The sequence below is a fragment of the Acipenser ruthenus genome, chromosome 24, assembly GCF_902713425.1.
Source record: "Acipenser ruthenus chromosome 24, fAciRut3.2 maternal haplotype, whole genome shotgun sequence".
NCBI lineage: Eukaryota > Metazoa > Chordata > Actinopteri > Acipenseriformes > Acipenseridae > Acipenser > Acipenser ruthenus.
Genome location: NC_081212.1, coordinates 23,303,061 through 23,317,234, shown reverse-complemented (window position 1 = coordinate 23,317,234; position 14,174 = coordinate 23,303,061). Strand labels below are relative to the sequence as shown.

The following is a 14,174-nucleotide window of genomic DNA, read 5'->3' as shown; positions in this document are numbered from 1 at the left end:
CCACAGTGTATAGGTAACAAACTCAGTCGTGTCTTATTAAATGCATCGTAAAACCAGGAATGGATCAAACTGCTGTGCAATGGGAGTCTTATTTCCATCCGTGAATATGTACATTTTTTTAACCTCTAGTTTCCTGTTTTCCTGCCCAGCCTCTGATTTGCTGCTGAACCGTAAGGAGAGGCGGAGACACAGCATCAACAGGAACTTCGTCGGTGATTACATTGGGATCGATGACAGGCCGGAGCTCCGGCAGTTCCTGGCCAAGAGGGAGAAGATTGACTTTGCTGACAAAGTCACTAAATACGACCGCAGGTTCAAGGTATGCAAGAAGCAACACTGCAGGACTGTATTTATTTATTTTATACCTGTGTATTAAAGTACAGTAAATTCTCTGAGGGATATTATTGAGTGAAAGGGATTCGCAAAGAAACATTACTGTATATTTCACTGGAACTAATAGCTGTTCAATTTGCCCAGTATAGCAGGGGTAAGACTGTGTGGTCTAATAAGGGGTCAACACAGGTATTTATAATGGAAATGGGGGGGGGGGGGAACTAGGGTTGCTTATCCAACAACATGTAGGTGCTTTCTGGGGTTTGAGATTCAAATGCTTGATTACATTACATTGTGTGCATTATCTAAAATGTACCCCGAGTCAAAGTTCATTTTCAGGCAACAGACCTGAAATGAAAGCATTTCAGTCATTTAGATGATTCAAGTATTTCATGAACATTAAGAACATTAATAGAACGACTGGTTTTTTTGGTTCTTTAGGCTTTTGATATATTAAACTTAGAACACACCAGAGACATATCTAACTTGTCTAAGCAAATTCTTGTAAGTATTAGCAACAATGTTTTTACAATCAAGCCAGTGTGCCTTTTTACCACAACCAAGAGTGGTTTCTAAGAAGGAAGTGGGTTTAACACGGCTGTTCGATAGTGAAACCTCAGCTGCTGCTTTAAAAACGATGCTTTCTAATGTTCAGTTTTAAAGCAGACAAGAAGCAGCTCCTACAGAGCTGACACTTTCACTACCAACAGCAGTAATTAGTAAGGCGTTGTGTCTCTCCGAGTCGCTCTGTGTCTTCTTGAATGCCATTCCCATGTGGGAGTAATGGTCACTTGCCAGTATGTGGTTTTCAACACTGCATGTTAGGGTTATCTAATATTATACAACCCTGCTTCCCTTGGTTTCCAGGATATAAAGAGAGACCTTATCCTGACTCCCAAGAGTGTTTACCTTATCGGCCGAGAGAAGGTGAAACAGGGTCCTGACAGAGGCCTAGTGATGGAGGTGCTGAAAAGAAGGGTTGAAGTGGAGAAGATCCTGGCAGTGTCTCTCAGGTAAGCAGTGGAACTACCAGCCCGAACCTCTAAACTAAACTACCAGCCCGAACCTCTAAACTACCAGCCCGAACCTCTAAACGACCAGCCCGAACCTCTAAACTGCCGCTACAGATTCTGCCTCCTGTCAGTGTAATGAGATGAGAAGCATGAATGCAGACGAGCCTGGCTCTGTTGCATAGCGGTTAAGGTGCTTGCTTGCGGTGTGTGAGGTCGCCAACACTTCACATGCTCCTAATGATTGGCTTACCTTCCATCAAACAAGCTACGTCTGCAGCAATTCAAGTATGTGGATGTAAGCTATGTATGCAGCAACTTCATTTTGCGTGTGTAGAAAGGACTTTTTCCAGCAAAAAATGTTTGGGATCTTTGGTTCCCCAAGTAGGCCTACAATAGCAGCCTCAGTGTTTAGCACTGATACCGATTATTTTTTTCTTCAAATCACAGGCCTATACTTTGGCTGACCTCATACCTGCTTATTTGCCCGCTCTTGTAACTCTGCTCTTCCCTGTGGTGTCCTACAGCTCCTTGCAGGATGACTTCTTAATCCTCCACGAGCAGGAATACGACAGCCTGCTGGAGTGCACGTTCAAAACTGAGTTCATCAGCCTTTTGGCAAAGAGATTTGAGGAAAGGACCCAAAGGAAGCTACCTCTGAAGTTCAGCAATACGTGAGTAGCTGTGACACTGTGGCGTAACCAGTCCTGCCTCAGAATATATTGTTGCATCTGTAGGCCTTATTAATTAGCAACTGAAATTGTTAGTACCGTAACACTTTTATGGCGTGCAATGGTTGTTCATGTAAATACAGGATCTCTTATGAATTTCCCCTTGTTTTCATTCGTTGTCCTTCTTGCACTCAGACTTGAATTGAAGTTGAAGAAGGAGAACTGGGGTCCCTGGAGTGCTGGAGGCTCCCGACAGGTCCAGTTCAGCCTGGGTCAGGGGGACATGGCGCTACTCAAACCCACCAGTAAAACACTGCAGGTCAGCATTGGACCCGGACTGCCAAAGAACACACGTGAGTAACTTGCATCGAGGTTTTATTTGTTTAATCTATGAACACACAGTTAATGACCCTGTGTTACCTCGTAATTCATTCTTTTAATGTAAAGATTTCCAAAGCGACCTGTTTACCATTGTGTGTGGCTCCATCACAAACCATACAAAATATGACCACGTAACAGGACCCACAGTCTTCAGAGGCACATAATGGACTGATTAAAACTGCACAGAGCAACACTGGGCCCCTTTTCTCTGTAGATTACCAACATAGAGTAGTAGTGCATAGACTCTCATGCATGCCAGCAATGCATATTAGTAGCAGGCAGGCCTTCTAATGCAGATGAGCCCAAACCATACTAAATCAATAAACAAAGTGACACATTAATAGCCCACACATGTACCTGTATGCCTGTACCGTATCATCATGTGGCAAAGCTGCCAGATATGTGTAATCAGTTATTATGCATAAAACTAGATGACAGCTACATAGGCATAAGGAGCAACAAAAAAAGTGTATTCCTGAAGTTTGTGTGTGCAATCTGCCTTTTGAAAGGTAATCATTTTCAACTGACTGCTTCCAGGCCCTTCCAGAAAGAGCTTAACACAGAGCAGAGGCGTTTCAAGAAAGCAGCAAAACTTCCCTGCCCGAGCCGCCCCAGCACCTCCAGGTAAGGGTACCATGCTGTTCAATAGAGCATTATGACAGGGTGATGATGTCATAGCGAGGGAGCAGCCATCAGACCAATCTACCTTCTAATCCCTGTGTTGTCTATAAAGGAGTGCTGACAGGCTGAAATGTGTTCTAGAATACAAAGAAGCCCCATTTAGAAATCCCCCTGTTGTCATTTTAATACTTTAACAGGTAACACAAAGGCAGGTTCCCACCAGAATGGAGTGCTGCAGTCCGTATATAACAACTCCCACCATCGGCCGGCCCCCGGAAACCACCGAACCAATCAGCAGAGAACCTCTTCCGGCACGATGGAGAGACCCGCCCTGCCACAGCCAATCAGCCTCGCCAAAGAGAGGAACAACCGGCAGCAGCCCAACCTGGACTTCCTGCGGGTACCAGAGCAGGGAGCAGCAGGGTAAGAACCACGCCCCCACTGTCCAGGGCAGTCACTGCTCTCCGCTTCAGTGAAGGGACTACTGTAAAAAAACAGCTTTGTTGTAAATTAATGTGGTTTTTTTTGCCTGTTGGTGGATACCGCTCCCCTACAATTCCATACAGTGTGTTATATAAGCAGTGAACTATTTGTTTACACCAGTAGAAGCTCACAGAAGTCTTGCTGGATTCTCCTATTAACATCCCTTTGCTTTACAGTACTTTTCTTGTTTCAGGAGCGTCATACAGCTTTAAATGTACAAACCAGTATTAATCATCTCATAACTATTTTTTATCAAACTGAAATTATAGCGTTATACCATTGTACATGTCCTTTTGGTATAATCTACTTAGATGAAGAATCTTTTAGAATGTTATTCCTGTTGTTCATCTACAGTGTGTATTAGTGCTACTACTGAGTTCTGTTGAACTGTTGGTAGGGGACATTGAGTGAGCTCGGTCTGAATCCGTGAAAACATACGCGTAAAAAAACAAAGCCCCTGTTTCTGCTGAGCAGGCCTGTAAGTTTAATTTTGGATAAATCTGTTCCTTTGTAGTACCCGAGCTGGACAGGCAACGTCAAATGGAGGAATGTGAGTCATGATGAACATTTCTGTTGGGTGGTGGTTGTGGTCTAGCAATTGTAGTGTGCAGTAGCATGCCGTAGTCTCTCTCTCTCTCTCTCTCTCTCTCTCTCTCTCTCTCTCTCTCTCTCTCTCTCTCTCTCTCTCTCTCTCTCTCTCTCTCTCTCTCTCTCTCTCTCTCTCTCTCTCTCTCTCTCTCTCTCTCTCTCTCTCTCTCTCTCTCCACTAGCTTTCTTTTTTTTAAAACTACTTCTAACTACCAGTGGCACGACAAGAGCAGGGTTTTACCCATCCTGGTAATTATCACAAACCCTGGGACTCATTTAAAGACACAAAAAAAAAAGTTAACACCCATGTTTGGCACGGCAGGTTTCATAACAAAACGAAGGAGGCAGAAAGTAAACTTCAAAGTGACAGTCAGATAGGGATTAGGCTGTTGGCTCCAGCTAAACTGAATTGAACCAGCAGTCAGTTAAGTTAGACCCGGTTGAAGACGCTTTCTCTGGACTCGTCTGTATTTTAGAAAGCGGCTGAAACAGATGGTAAGTAAAGGGTCTAAAATGCCATCCGTTCTGAGGGAGGTTTAAAGAAACAACATTTCTAACACTGAAGGCTGGCTCACTTCCAGTGATGTTTCTCTTGTATTAGCCCATTGGTTTCCAATTCTCTCAAGCAATTCTCATTAAACACTCCTATTATCTCAATTTCAAATGTATTTTGTTACAAAAATGGAAGTAAAGCCAACAAAGAAATGTGGACAGACATTTGGATCTGATTATACTAAATTTACCAATTTCCTTTATTTAACCTGGATAGAACACTTGTTAATTTCAAGAGGGTCCTGGCAGGAGTGGTGCTCGGTACTTCACAATGTGACTCCAATGGGTTAATTAGAAAACTACTAACTCTCTTTAACTCTGGTTTAGTTGATCGCTCTGAGATGCTGACGGTGATCCAGTTAGATGTTGGAAATGTTTTCTTTTTTAGTGGCCACATTCCTTTTATAATGCGTCACCACAACTCAACAAGCACTGTTCATTGATTGAGAACGTTGATACATGAACTTATTTTCTGGGCTGTTAACTTTTTTTTTTTTTTTTTCAATGAACAAAGCGTTTAACAAACCAGGTGCCTGTGTACCAATACTTTTAAGGAAGAAAAAAGTTGGTTTTAATGTTTTTTTTGGGGTGTCTTTATCTTTTGGTTTTGTTTCTGATCCCATTTTGTTAGTCCAACTAATAGATTGAGTAAATAAATGAATTTGCATACTGTACTTTATAACTAAGCAAGGCTTTTGATAGTTAAGGTAATGCTGTTTCCAAAGGGTATAGTGCCACCTACTGGCTTAAAATGGAATTTGAAAATGTCATTTAGTATTGAGATACCAAGCCTTCTATGCTTCACTTCCAGGCTTGGCTGAGACTTATTCATTATGCACCCTACTTCAGTTTGTCCTTGAACTGAACTTGAGTATGGATTTTTTTTTTTTTTTTTTTAATTTGGACCTAAGGTTGAAAGCATTGATATCGTATTTTGAGTGTTAATCCAACTCTTTTTCGAAATCAGTAACCATGTAGCCATCCAGTGATCACAAACCGTGGTTTATAATTAATATATATGAAAGATTTCTGAAAGAACTAGAACCAATAGAAGATATGGAAGTGCTTGTGATGAAAGAAAGGCCAGTAGAATGTCTCGTAGATCTGCATTTTAAAGCTTGTCCTTGACATCTGGGTAATCATGCTTAACAGTAACTGCTACTTCAAGTTTGCTACTCCTCTAACAATAAAAATCCTTTTTATATAAAAAATGACAAGACAGTGCAACACTCTAATCAAAATGATGCATTTTAATCTGATCTTCTTTTTATTTAATTTTATTGTTTGGACTTAATTCCTATTTCTCCCTCCTCTCGCCAGCGCTCACAGGCAGATGACCAGCCGCCCCACCCCTGGCGGCGGCAGACCCAAGCCCCTGCCCAAACCAAAGCCCCAGGTGCCCCAGTGCAAAGCACTGTACGCCTACGATGCCCAAGACACAGACGAGCTCAGCTTCAACGCCGACGACATCATAGAAATCATAAAAGAAGGTGGGTCTGTTTTCTTAAACTTCTGTACCTCCTAGCCTCTAATTGCGTCTAGAATCGAGAAGATGAAAAAAAAATGTAGAAATGAGTTTTGTACTAGTTAATAACAGTATTGGATATAGTGATTTTCAAATCCTGTATAGCCAGTTCCAATGGAAAAGTGGGTGAACACGATTTTCAGAGGAATGGTCAATTCTGTTTTGTTCCTCCTCTATCAATTCTGTTTAACTGCTCTGGTGGGGGGTATGTTTTTCAATGTCTTTCGTTGTTTAACAGATGCCTCAGGATGGTGGATGGGGAGACTACGAGGAAAACAGGGGTTATTCCCCAATAACTACGTTACGAAAATATAGTGCTGTTCTAGACAGTACTAGAATCCAATGAAGGAATGTCAACCGTCTAAACCAAGAAGAAAGCGAACATGTGGGATATCTGTTTTACCTGCGCAAAGCAAGCGGTGCTTGAAAACTGTTCCAACAGAAAAGTACGGCCGGCTCACGGGCTGAGTCTGAGGACAGTTCATCAGACGGCCAATTCCCTCCTGGACTTAGCTTAGCTACACACCTGCTGTGAGCACTGAACAAAACTATTTATTGTATTTATAGCTTCTTCTTTTTTTTGTTTCCGTCCAAATATAATGAAGGTATCTTGAGTTATTTTCTTGAAATATCTGGGACCATGATTTGAAGGTTCTTTTTGGCATCTTTACGTTGCCTGTCGTATTGTTCCTATCCAGATTTCTAGACAAAGAAACGATTGAATATATTTGCTGCTATACTTGAAATGATAAATAGTATTGCCAAGCCAAAGTGAATACTTGGTATTTGTGCTACCAAGCTTTACCCTTGACATTGATAGTTTTCCCGTAGATCTTGTAAAAAAACAGTAGTCCTGCAGTAGCTGTCGTCACTGTAATGATGTTGAACTTATGTACTCTATTTTCCTTGAACACAATGGAATGGGGAACTATGGTTGTAAACTTACTGCTTTTTTTATGCATCATTAGTGTATCAAATGGTATTTATTCTGTTATAATAGGAAGAAAAACTTAAGGACCAATATACTATGCAGACCATTTTTTTTGGTCAATGACACTTTCCTCTTTATTCCATCGACCATGCCTATCAAACATTCAAGAAACACTTATTTTCCCCCTGCATGAGGAGACACTCCAGCTGTTTATACTACCATTATACTTTACTAAGCATCTCCTGTTTGAAGGTGGTGCAAAACTCCCGATTTGAAGAATCGGGTTGCACTGCTGAACACCACTTGGTAAACATGTGTATAAGTGAACTTGCAGTCTGGTTAGGGATCATGGTGTCCTATGGAGCCTAGCTTGACAACCTCACCTAGTGTGTGGAGGAACGAGACACTGAAAGAAACCATGGAACGATTGCTGAAGCACTTTATCATCACCTCTCCCGAGGGGGGCAGAATATACCTTTTCCTGTAAATAACTTGTATGTGTTAACTTTGGCCCATTGACTTTTGAAACTGCTTCAGGAAAAACTCCTGCAATGCAACAGCAACTCGCTTTTTCAAATATCATCGCTCTGGATGTGTTTCTTGAGCCACTAACAATTTGAATCACAGTTCGGTTAACTGTTCATGTTTTGTTCAAGGGGGAAATGCTTTCAGATTTGTAGTTAAGGCGCTTGGGAATTGAATGTGAGCAAACCCATTGTGGAGGGTTCCTGAAGAGAACAGCTTTGCATTAAAATCTATAGTCGAGTCTCTCCAACTGTTTAACATATAGAAGTTCCTGCCAAGAATGATAAAGTGACTCCAGTCTATAAATCCTCCTGTAAGCTTTGTAGAGAGCGATGATGGTTTCCTTAATTCCAGTGCTTTTAAAACTATCATGGTACATTTTTAGAATCGATTTCTAATGCAGGAGAGAACACTGGAGATATTTGAGACGCACAAGCCCAAAACGTAAGTGGTTAATGGAAGAAACAGATTTATTTTCATCGCTTACTACAAAATATGGTTTAGCAAAATGAGGAAGAGTTCCCAAGACACTGTCTCATGACGTTTATGAATCCAGCGTGAAGGCACCATTGGGAACCCATAAAGGTGCTGCTCAGAATACAAGTGCCTTTTTCATTCAAAATACTTTGATATGGCTGGTCCATATTTTTGAAATCTGATGTGTAAAAAGCCATTTGTCTCTTACTTGTACATTATAAAATATGATCCTTTATAAAAATGTTATATGCTAGAAATGTATAATGCAGTACTCATTGCACTTATTCTCTCTAGTTTTGTTTGTTTTTGTTGGTAGAATAAAACCTGGTACGCAAGAGGCGCTATTCCATAAAGCAGTAAAAGCTCACTTGTTACACAGATATACAATTTAGGAGGTGTGCTGACAATAACATCATAAATAAATGCATCACATTATTCACTCTGGTATCTTATTTAATCAGTTATGGTGCATTACAGATATTCATAGTCTCCAGCAAAGGGTCATCTGTCTTCAAGATAATTTTGTACTCCATTTCCAGTATGTGTGCTTCTTTGGGAAATGCAGGTCTACCTACATGAACCATCCTATCTTAACAGACCAACCAACCCTAGTTAGATTAAAACAGCACAGTAAAAATTACCATTTTAAAACCAAACACTAAAACCATAAAAGGGCAAATCTAAAACAGGGTGTGAAATGTGAAACTAATCGACTTACAAGGACAACTGAAGTGACCTGCTATACTGATCCTTAAAACATAATGCTTTCCAAAACTGTAAATACCTCTTTTCAACCTTATAGTCTAATCAACAGCAAACAATTGCCATGCACTACTAAAAACTTAACATGATTACAGATATTGTAAAACTGAAGTTTACATATATATAAAAAAAAAAAAAAAAAAAAAAAAGCCTCCATTATTGAACTCAGTTGTTCACTATAACAAGTTCCCTAGAATCCGCAATAGCTCTTTCCTAGAACACAAAAGTAATCTCACCACACCATTAAGAGAAGTGGCTCAGGCTCATGCTTTTTTAAAAAAAAAGTTAACTTTATTTTTGTACAAACAAACTTAACACAATCCAAGACCTGAATTAAAATACATAAACAAATTTACAAAGCAGCATTGCCCAGTTAGGCTTTTGGGTTGACAAAGTGCAAACAGTAGTTCATTTTACAGAGTATCCTAGCAGATGTTACCAAGTAGTGGTGCAGCAAGTGCCTTGAGGGCAGGGGATTTCAGTTGTGAAATTGCACTGATTCTCATTAATTTGCTACTTGCGTATTTGTTCTTGATAGCCTGCAAACAAAGGGGGGGGGGGGGGGGGGAAGGAAGAGAAAGAAATTAACATGTGAAAGCCAACCCACACATTTGACAGATCCACTAGGAGCAGAGTGTGTCAGTTACTACGTAGTCCTTAAGGAAGGGGGCTGGCACTCAATCATGTGTTTTGCAAGCAAAAATAGATATCCCACCAAGAGCCATAGCATTTTAATTATTTTATTTACTTACTGTATGCTTTGTCAAGCCTTCATTAACTTTCACCACATTTTTAGCCATATGCTGCATTATGGACTTTAAATCATCTTCCGAATAACCAGTGTAGCACTGCTGGGCCATGGACTGAAAACAGCAAAACAGGTCAATATGAATTTCACCAGGTACAACACCTGGTCAGCTTTTCATGCAAATGGTGTGTGGTGTGGGTTAACAGGTTGAGTACACTTTAAAAGCAACTGTTGACCCCAGTTGCATTTACAGATGGGTTTGAGTGCAAATTAAATAAAATTACCCATTTGCTTCCATCCAAGAGATTCTGAGATAGGCAAAGGGCAGCAGCTGCTATCTCAGAAGGGTGTCGGTGCAGCAAGTCATAGTCCACCAGGGTTAGCTCCATCAAGTATTTTGCTAGAGTATGTTTCTCAGCATCAGCCTGCAGTGGAAAAGATATTAAGCCACAAGTACACGCTTCTACAAATCAATGAGTTTCTAGATGGACTTGCATCAGATTACACTGTACTTGGTATTTTATGTTTGAGAATGTCAGGACTACTGTTAGTGAAAACAAAACCACAACAGTAAACTAGGCAACTGCTTGAATGAAAAAAGCAGGATGGGAGCAATTGCCAATTTGTCATTGTTTGAAAACTTATCAAAACAGAAGGCGCAGTCAAGATATGTAGGAAAAAACTAAGCGACTTCTGTAGTCCACAGCTTTTGAATTGAATTAGGAACCAGAATCTTCAACTGAAGGGAAGTCAGTCATGTAATCAAGCAAAACCCCAAAACATGAAGCCCTAACTATTCTACACACTTACACAGCCAGCCTTCGAAGCCCTCCTGAGAAAGTGCAGAGGAAGTGGTCGTCCCAACTCAAAGTTCAGCTCCTTCAGAATGAGCATTTCCATTTCACGGATTTGAGATTTGGAGAAAGCATTATCTGTGATGTAGACAAAGTCTCCTATCTCAGGAGCATACATCTCTTCATACTTTGAAGCAACCAACATGGCTGTCACACCAACCAACTGAAGCTTCTTGCGAGAAACGGGCTGGACCTGGTGAAAGAATTTCATTTTAGCCCACAGCAATTTAAATGAAACAAACCCATTTTCCTACAAGCTAGGCCTCCTTTGGGATCACTATACTGATGTCATTCTTCAGGATACATTCACTGCCGGGTCTTAAATTGAAATACAATGCTTGCCCCAATATGAAGGCTTTAATCCCCAGACTATAGGTTAGCTATTTATTGGAGACTAGTTTTCAAAATTCATATAGCTCTTAAGCCACAATAGATAAATAACAAAAAACACTTCACCTGCAAGAACCTGTCAAGTACAGCAATAGTCATGTAGAGAGTTTCCTGCAGCAGCTGGAATCTTGAGTGGACCTGAATCAGCCAGTCAACCAAGATGGCACGCATACGATCATTAATTTCCTGACCTTCAAGATACCTGGCACGGATCGACTGCTGCACCTGTAGGTTTATAGATACAATTAAAAAAAGCTGTTAAGTGCTTTACCAGTTAGCATTTATATTACATATATATACATGTAATATGTAATATGAAATATGCAATATGCATATATATATATATATATATATATATATATATATATATATATATATTTTAGCTCAAAGAGCCAGCTGCCCAACGTTTCGATATGTTGTACATCTCTCAAGGGAGCCTGTGTTTGAATCAAAACATTGGAGGTATTTATAGGTTTGACAGCATGACAACTACTTGTTATCGTTTTGAAAAAAAAAAAAAAAAAAAAAGCTACAAGTAGCAGAAACAAAATTAGTAAATGATATACCTCAATTTGCCTTAAGTACTGATAGATATCCTTTACATATGCTGAACAGAGCTGGGGGTTTTCTGCATCATCAGCATCTATGTCATCTACATCCAACATGGCATCAGAGAAAGCCTGGCACAGTTCCTCCTCCTCCTTCATGGAGACATCCATTGGGGGTGGAGAAACCTTATGACAAACAATTTACTTAATTACCAGTTACCCATCTTGACAGACATATGCAAGCTATATGCATGGCTATACCAGGAAGCTTCCTCCCATCTTGCATGTATAGAACTCCCACCCTACCCCTTAAAACCACGACACTTACCAGGATTAATAACTGCTCAGCCACACTCCACAAATCCTCCTAATGCAGAACATGCAACTACCAGTAGATTCTGCAGAGGATCTTGGAGTATCAATCCACAAAATATATCCATGTATTAGTATACAAGGCTATGGGCATCACACATTTATAAACCAAATTATAAAAATACTTACTGGAACAACTCTCTCCACTGCAGCAGGTTGTTTCCGAGGTGCAACATTAGCAGGCGGCTTGGTTCCTGCTGGCCTGGTTGCTTTTACTGCAGGAGCTTGGAAGCGCTCGGTTTTCTAAATACAAGGACAGACAGGACAGCTTCAGCAGGATGTTACTTTATGAAAGTAAGAGGAGATACCAATGATGCTGAAATTGCAGATACCTTGATGAGTGGTGCCTTTGTTGCAAACTTGTTACTCGAAATCTCTTCCAGCGCTGGCCTCCTAGTTCCCATGGGAGCCTTGGCCTTGGTGAGTAGGGCATTCTCAACATCCCTGGTGTTCTATCAGACAAAAAATTGTTACACAATGTAGCATTTAAAAAACACATCTGAAAGTCTACCGTTGACACCCGTTCCAACATAACCAGTATGGGCAGGGCTGAATGTTTGCCAGGTATTGCAAATATGGACTAGTCAGGAAAGTTTGACGGCTACAGTGAAACACATTTGGATCCAAATATGTACCGTAATGCCTGTGCTACAGAGCTGCCCATCAAGATTAGGTGCTCATTATTTTAGTATATGTTTACGACTGTAAGTCGCCCTGGATAAGGGCGTCTGCTAAAAAATAAATAAATAATAATAATAATAATAATAATAATAATAATAATAATAATAATAATAGGTGCTTCGAGAAAATAGGCATGAGAGTTCTATTTAAACAAGAATTCACAAACTCAACCCCCAGTAAGCTCGGTCCGCATAGCAAACACGGTCTTGGGCCAACCTGTATTTACTGCAGGAAGTTACTCTGCTAGAAACAAGTGCACCATAACCACTTTAGACTATAAAAAAAAAAATCGAAGGCGTTTGTGTAAACTCAAACCAGCTCATTACAGTCTGTTTTAATTTTGATTGTAAAAACGATAATATTAAGTTTTAACTATGTACAGTAAACTTCAAACACAATTCCACTTACAGCAATGCGACGTGCGAAAGCCATCTTCTCTGCGTTGGCTTTGGGCAACGGTAAGAGAACTGAGCAAATAAAAACTGCTTTACAAGACCTAAAAAAAAAGCTTTAAAATGATTACTCTAATCTTCCAAATTTAACCCACTGCGACTTCCACACTGTCTGTCTAAGCAAGCTATATGCTCACAACACACGCTCCACCATTCAAATACCGCTCCGCGCGCGCTCATTGGTTACAACTTCAGAGGATGCACTGCCTCTATTGGCTGGCGATAATCACTGGAATGCGTTGTCTAGGAAACAGTGATCGCCAACATTGTTCGCAGAGCGTTCGAATTATTTTTCTCGTCTCTGTTCTGTCGTACACGTAATTTGCATGTGTATAAATTATAATCATTTTTAAATTTCACATTTGTTTCGCAAAAAAAATACAAAATTACAAACATAAAGTACTATCGCGAGACGTTGAGAAGATATGGCTATTTAACAAAGTGCATTCTGGGAATCGTAGTAGTTGTACCTTAGGTGCTGGCATCTACTCAACACATCAAAGGTAGTTAGTGTTAGTTATTAAAGATAGTTGGTTTACTATTTTCCAATCTATTATGATGTCTCCCCTCCTCCTCCTCCAGCGGGCAGAGATATTTATTACACAAATGCACGGTTCAAGTTCACCTCTTTCAGCATATAGGGCGGTATTTTCCAGTGAAAACTGCAGGACATTTTCACCATCCAGAGGAATAAGGGACTCCTCGTTTAGCATTGAGGGGTGGACTGAACCGCCCAGCTCAACAGTCAGGTACACACATTCGATCTTCTAGGGATATGCAAATAGAAAGTTTTCATAAATACCACTGGCTGTCATGAAGGACCTTGGTTTCATTTGACTGCTATGGGAAGTTACGTTGCAAAGCCCCTCCCAACACATGCAGTTGTTTTTTTTTTCTGACTGTAGTCCATACACACCCAACCCTTATACAGTGAAACCAATGCCAAAAGGACTGGACATTTGAGACTGCTTATTGTAGATGCTGCAGTCAGCCACCTGAAATGAGCAAAACGTGTGTTCTGGGGTTTACTGGTAATCTGCTTGTTGTGTGTTATATCAAAATACAGGTTTTACTGGAGGCCAGTTCTAGTGTGCTGCCAGTGAGACATTTATTTATTAAAGAATGAGAAGAATTAACTATTTTGTTTCAAGCACTTGAACTTGGCAAGATGCTGTACACAAGCTTCATTTTAACAAAACCATACTACCACCAGTACAATTTTATTTTGCTTCAGGTTTTTGGTATTTCTGGATTCATTTTCTCAACCAAA

At 40.3% G+C, this 14,174-nt stretch overlaps 2 protein-coding genes across 3 annotated transcripts in view; one reads left to right on the top strand and one right to left on the bottom strand.

The window, feature by feature from the left end:
- Positions 1-8,354, top strand: part of LOC117429550 (unconventional myosin-Ie) — a 49,500-nt gene extending 41,146 nt beyond the window's left edge. The window contains exons 21-29 of one of the 2 annotated variants that reach the window (XM_058998785.1): positions 150-319; positions 1,201-1,346; positions 1,871-2,017; positions 2,210-2,367; positions 2,933-3,019; positions 3,214-3,439; positions 4,014-4,049; positions 5,960-6,129; positions 6,403-8,354. In XM_058998785.1, the coding sequence (XP_058854768.1) occupies positions 150-319; positions 1,201-1,346; positions 1,871-2,017; positions 2,210-2,367; positions 2,933-3,019; positions 3,214-3,439; positions 4,014-4,049; positions 5,960-6,129; positions 6,403-6,479 (1,217 nt within the window). In that variant the 3' untranslated portion in view covers positions 6,480-8,354. The remainder of the gene's footprint in view (positions 1-149; positions 320-1,200; positions 1,347-1,870; positions 2,018-2,209; positions 2,368-2,932; positions 3,020-3,213; positions 3,440-4,013; positions 4,050-5,959; positions 6,130-6,402) is intronic. The other variant, XM_058998786.1, reaches the window with a different exon arrangement.
- Positions 8,355-9,128: 774 nt separating this feature from the next.
- On the bottom strand, positions 9,129-13,046 carry LOC117429551 (G2/mitotic-specific cyclin-B2). Its single transcript, XM_034049175.3, has 9 exons — positions 12,861-13,046; positions 12,104-12,223; positions 11,901-12,014; positions 11,418-11,585; positions 10,918-11,076; positions 10,418-10,654; positions 9,892-10,032; positions 9,612-9,722; positions 9,129-9,398 (listed from the first exon to the last, which is right to left on the bottom strand). Exons 1-9 carry the CDS (start codon positions 12,882-12,884, stop codon positions 9,285-9,287), a joined length of 1,188 nt encoding a protein of 395 aa, XP_033905066.3. The 5' UTR covers positions 12,885-13,046; the 3' UTR covers positions 9,129-9,284.
- Positions 13,047-14,174: the final 1,128 nt, after the last annotated feature.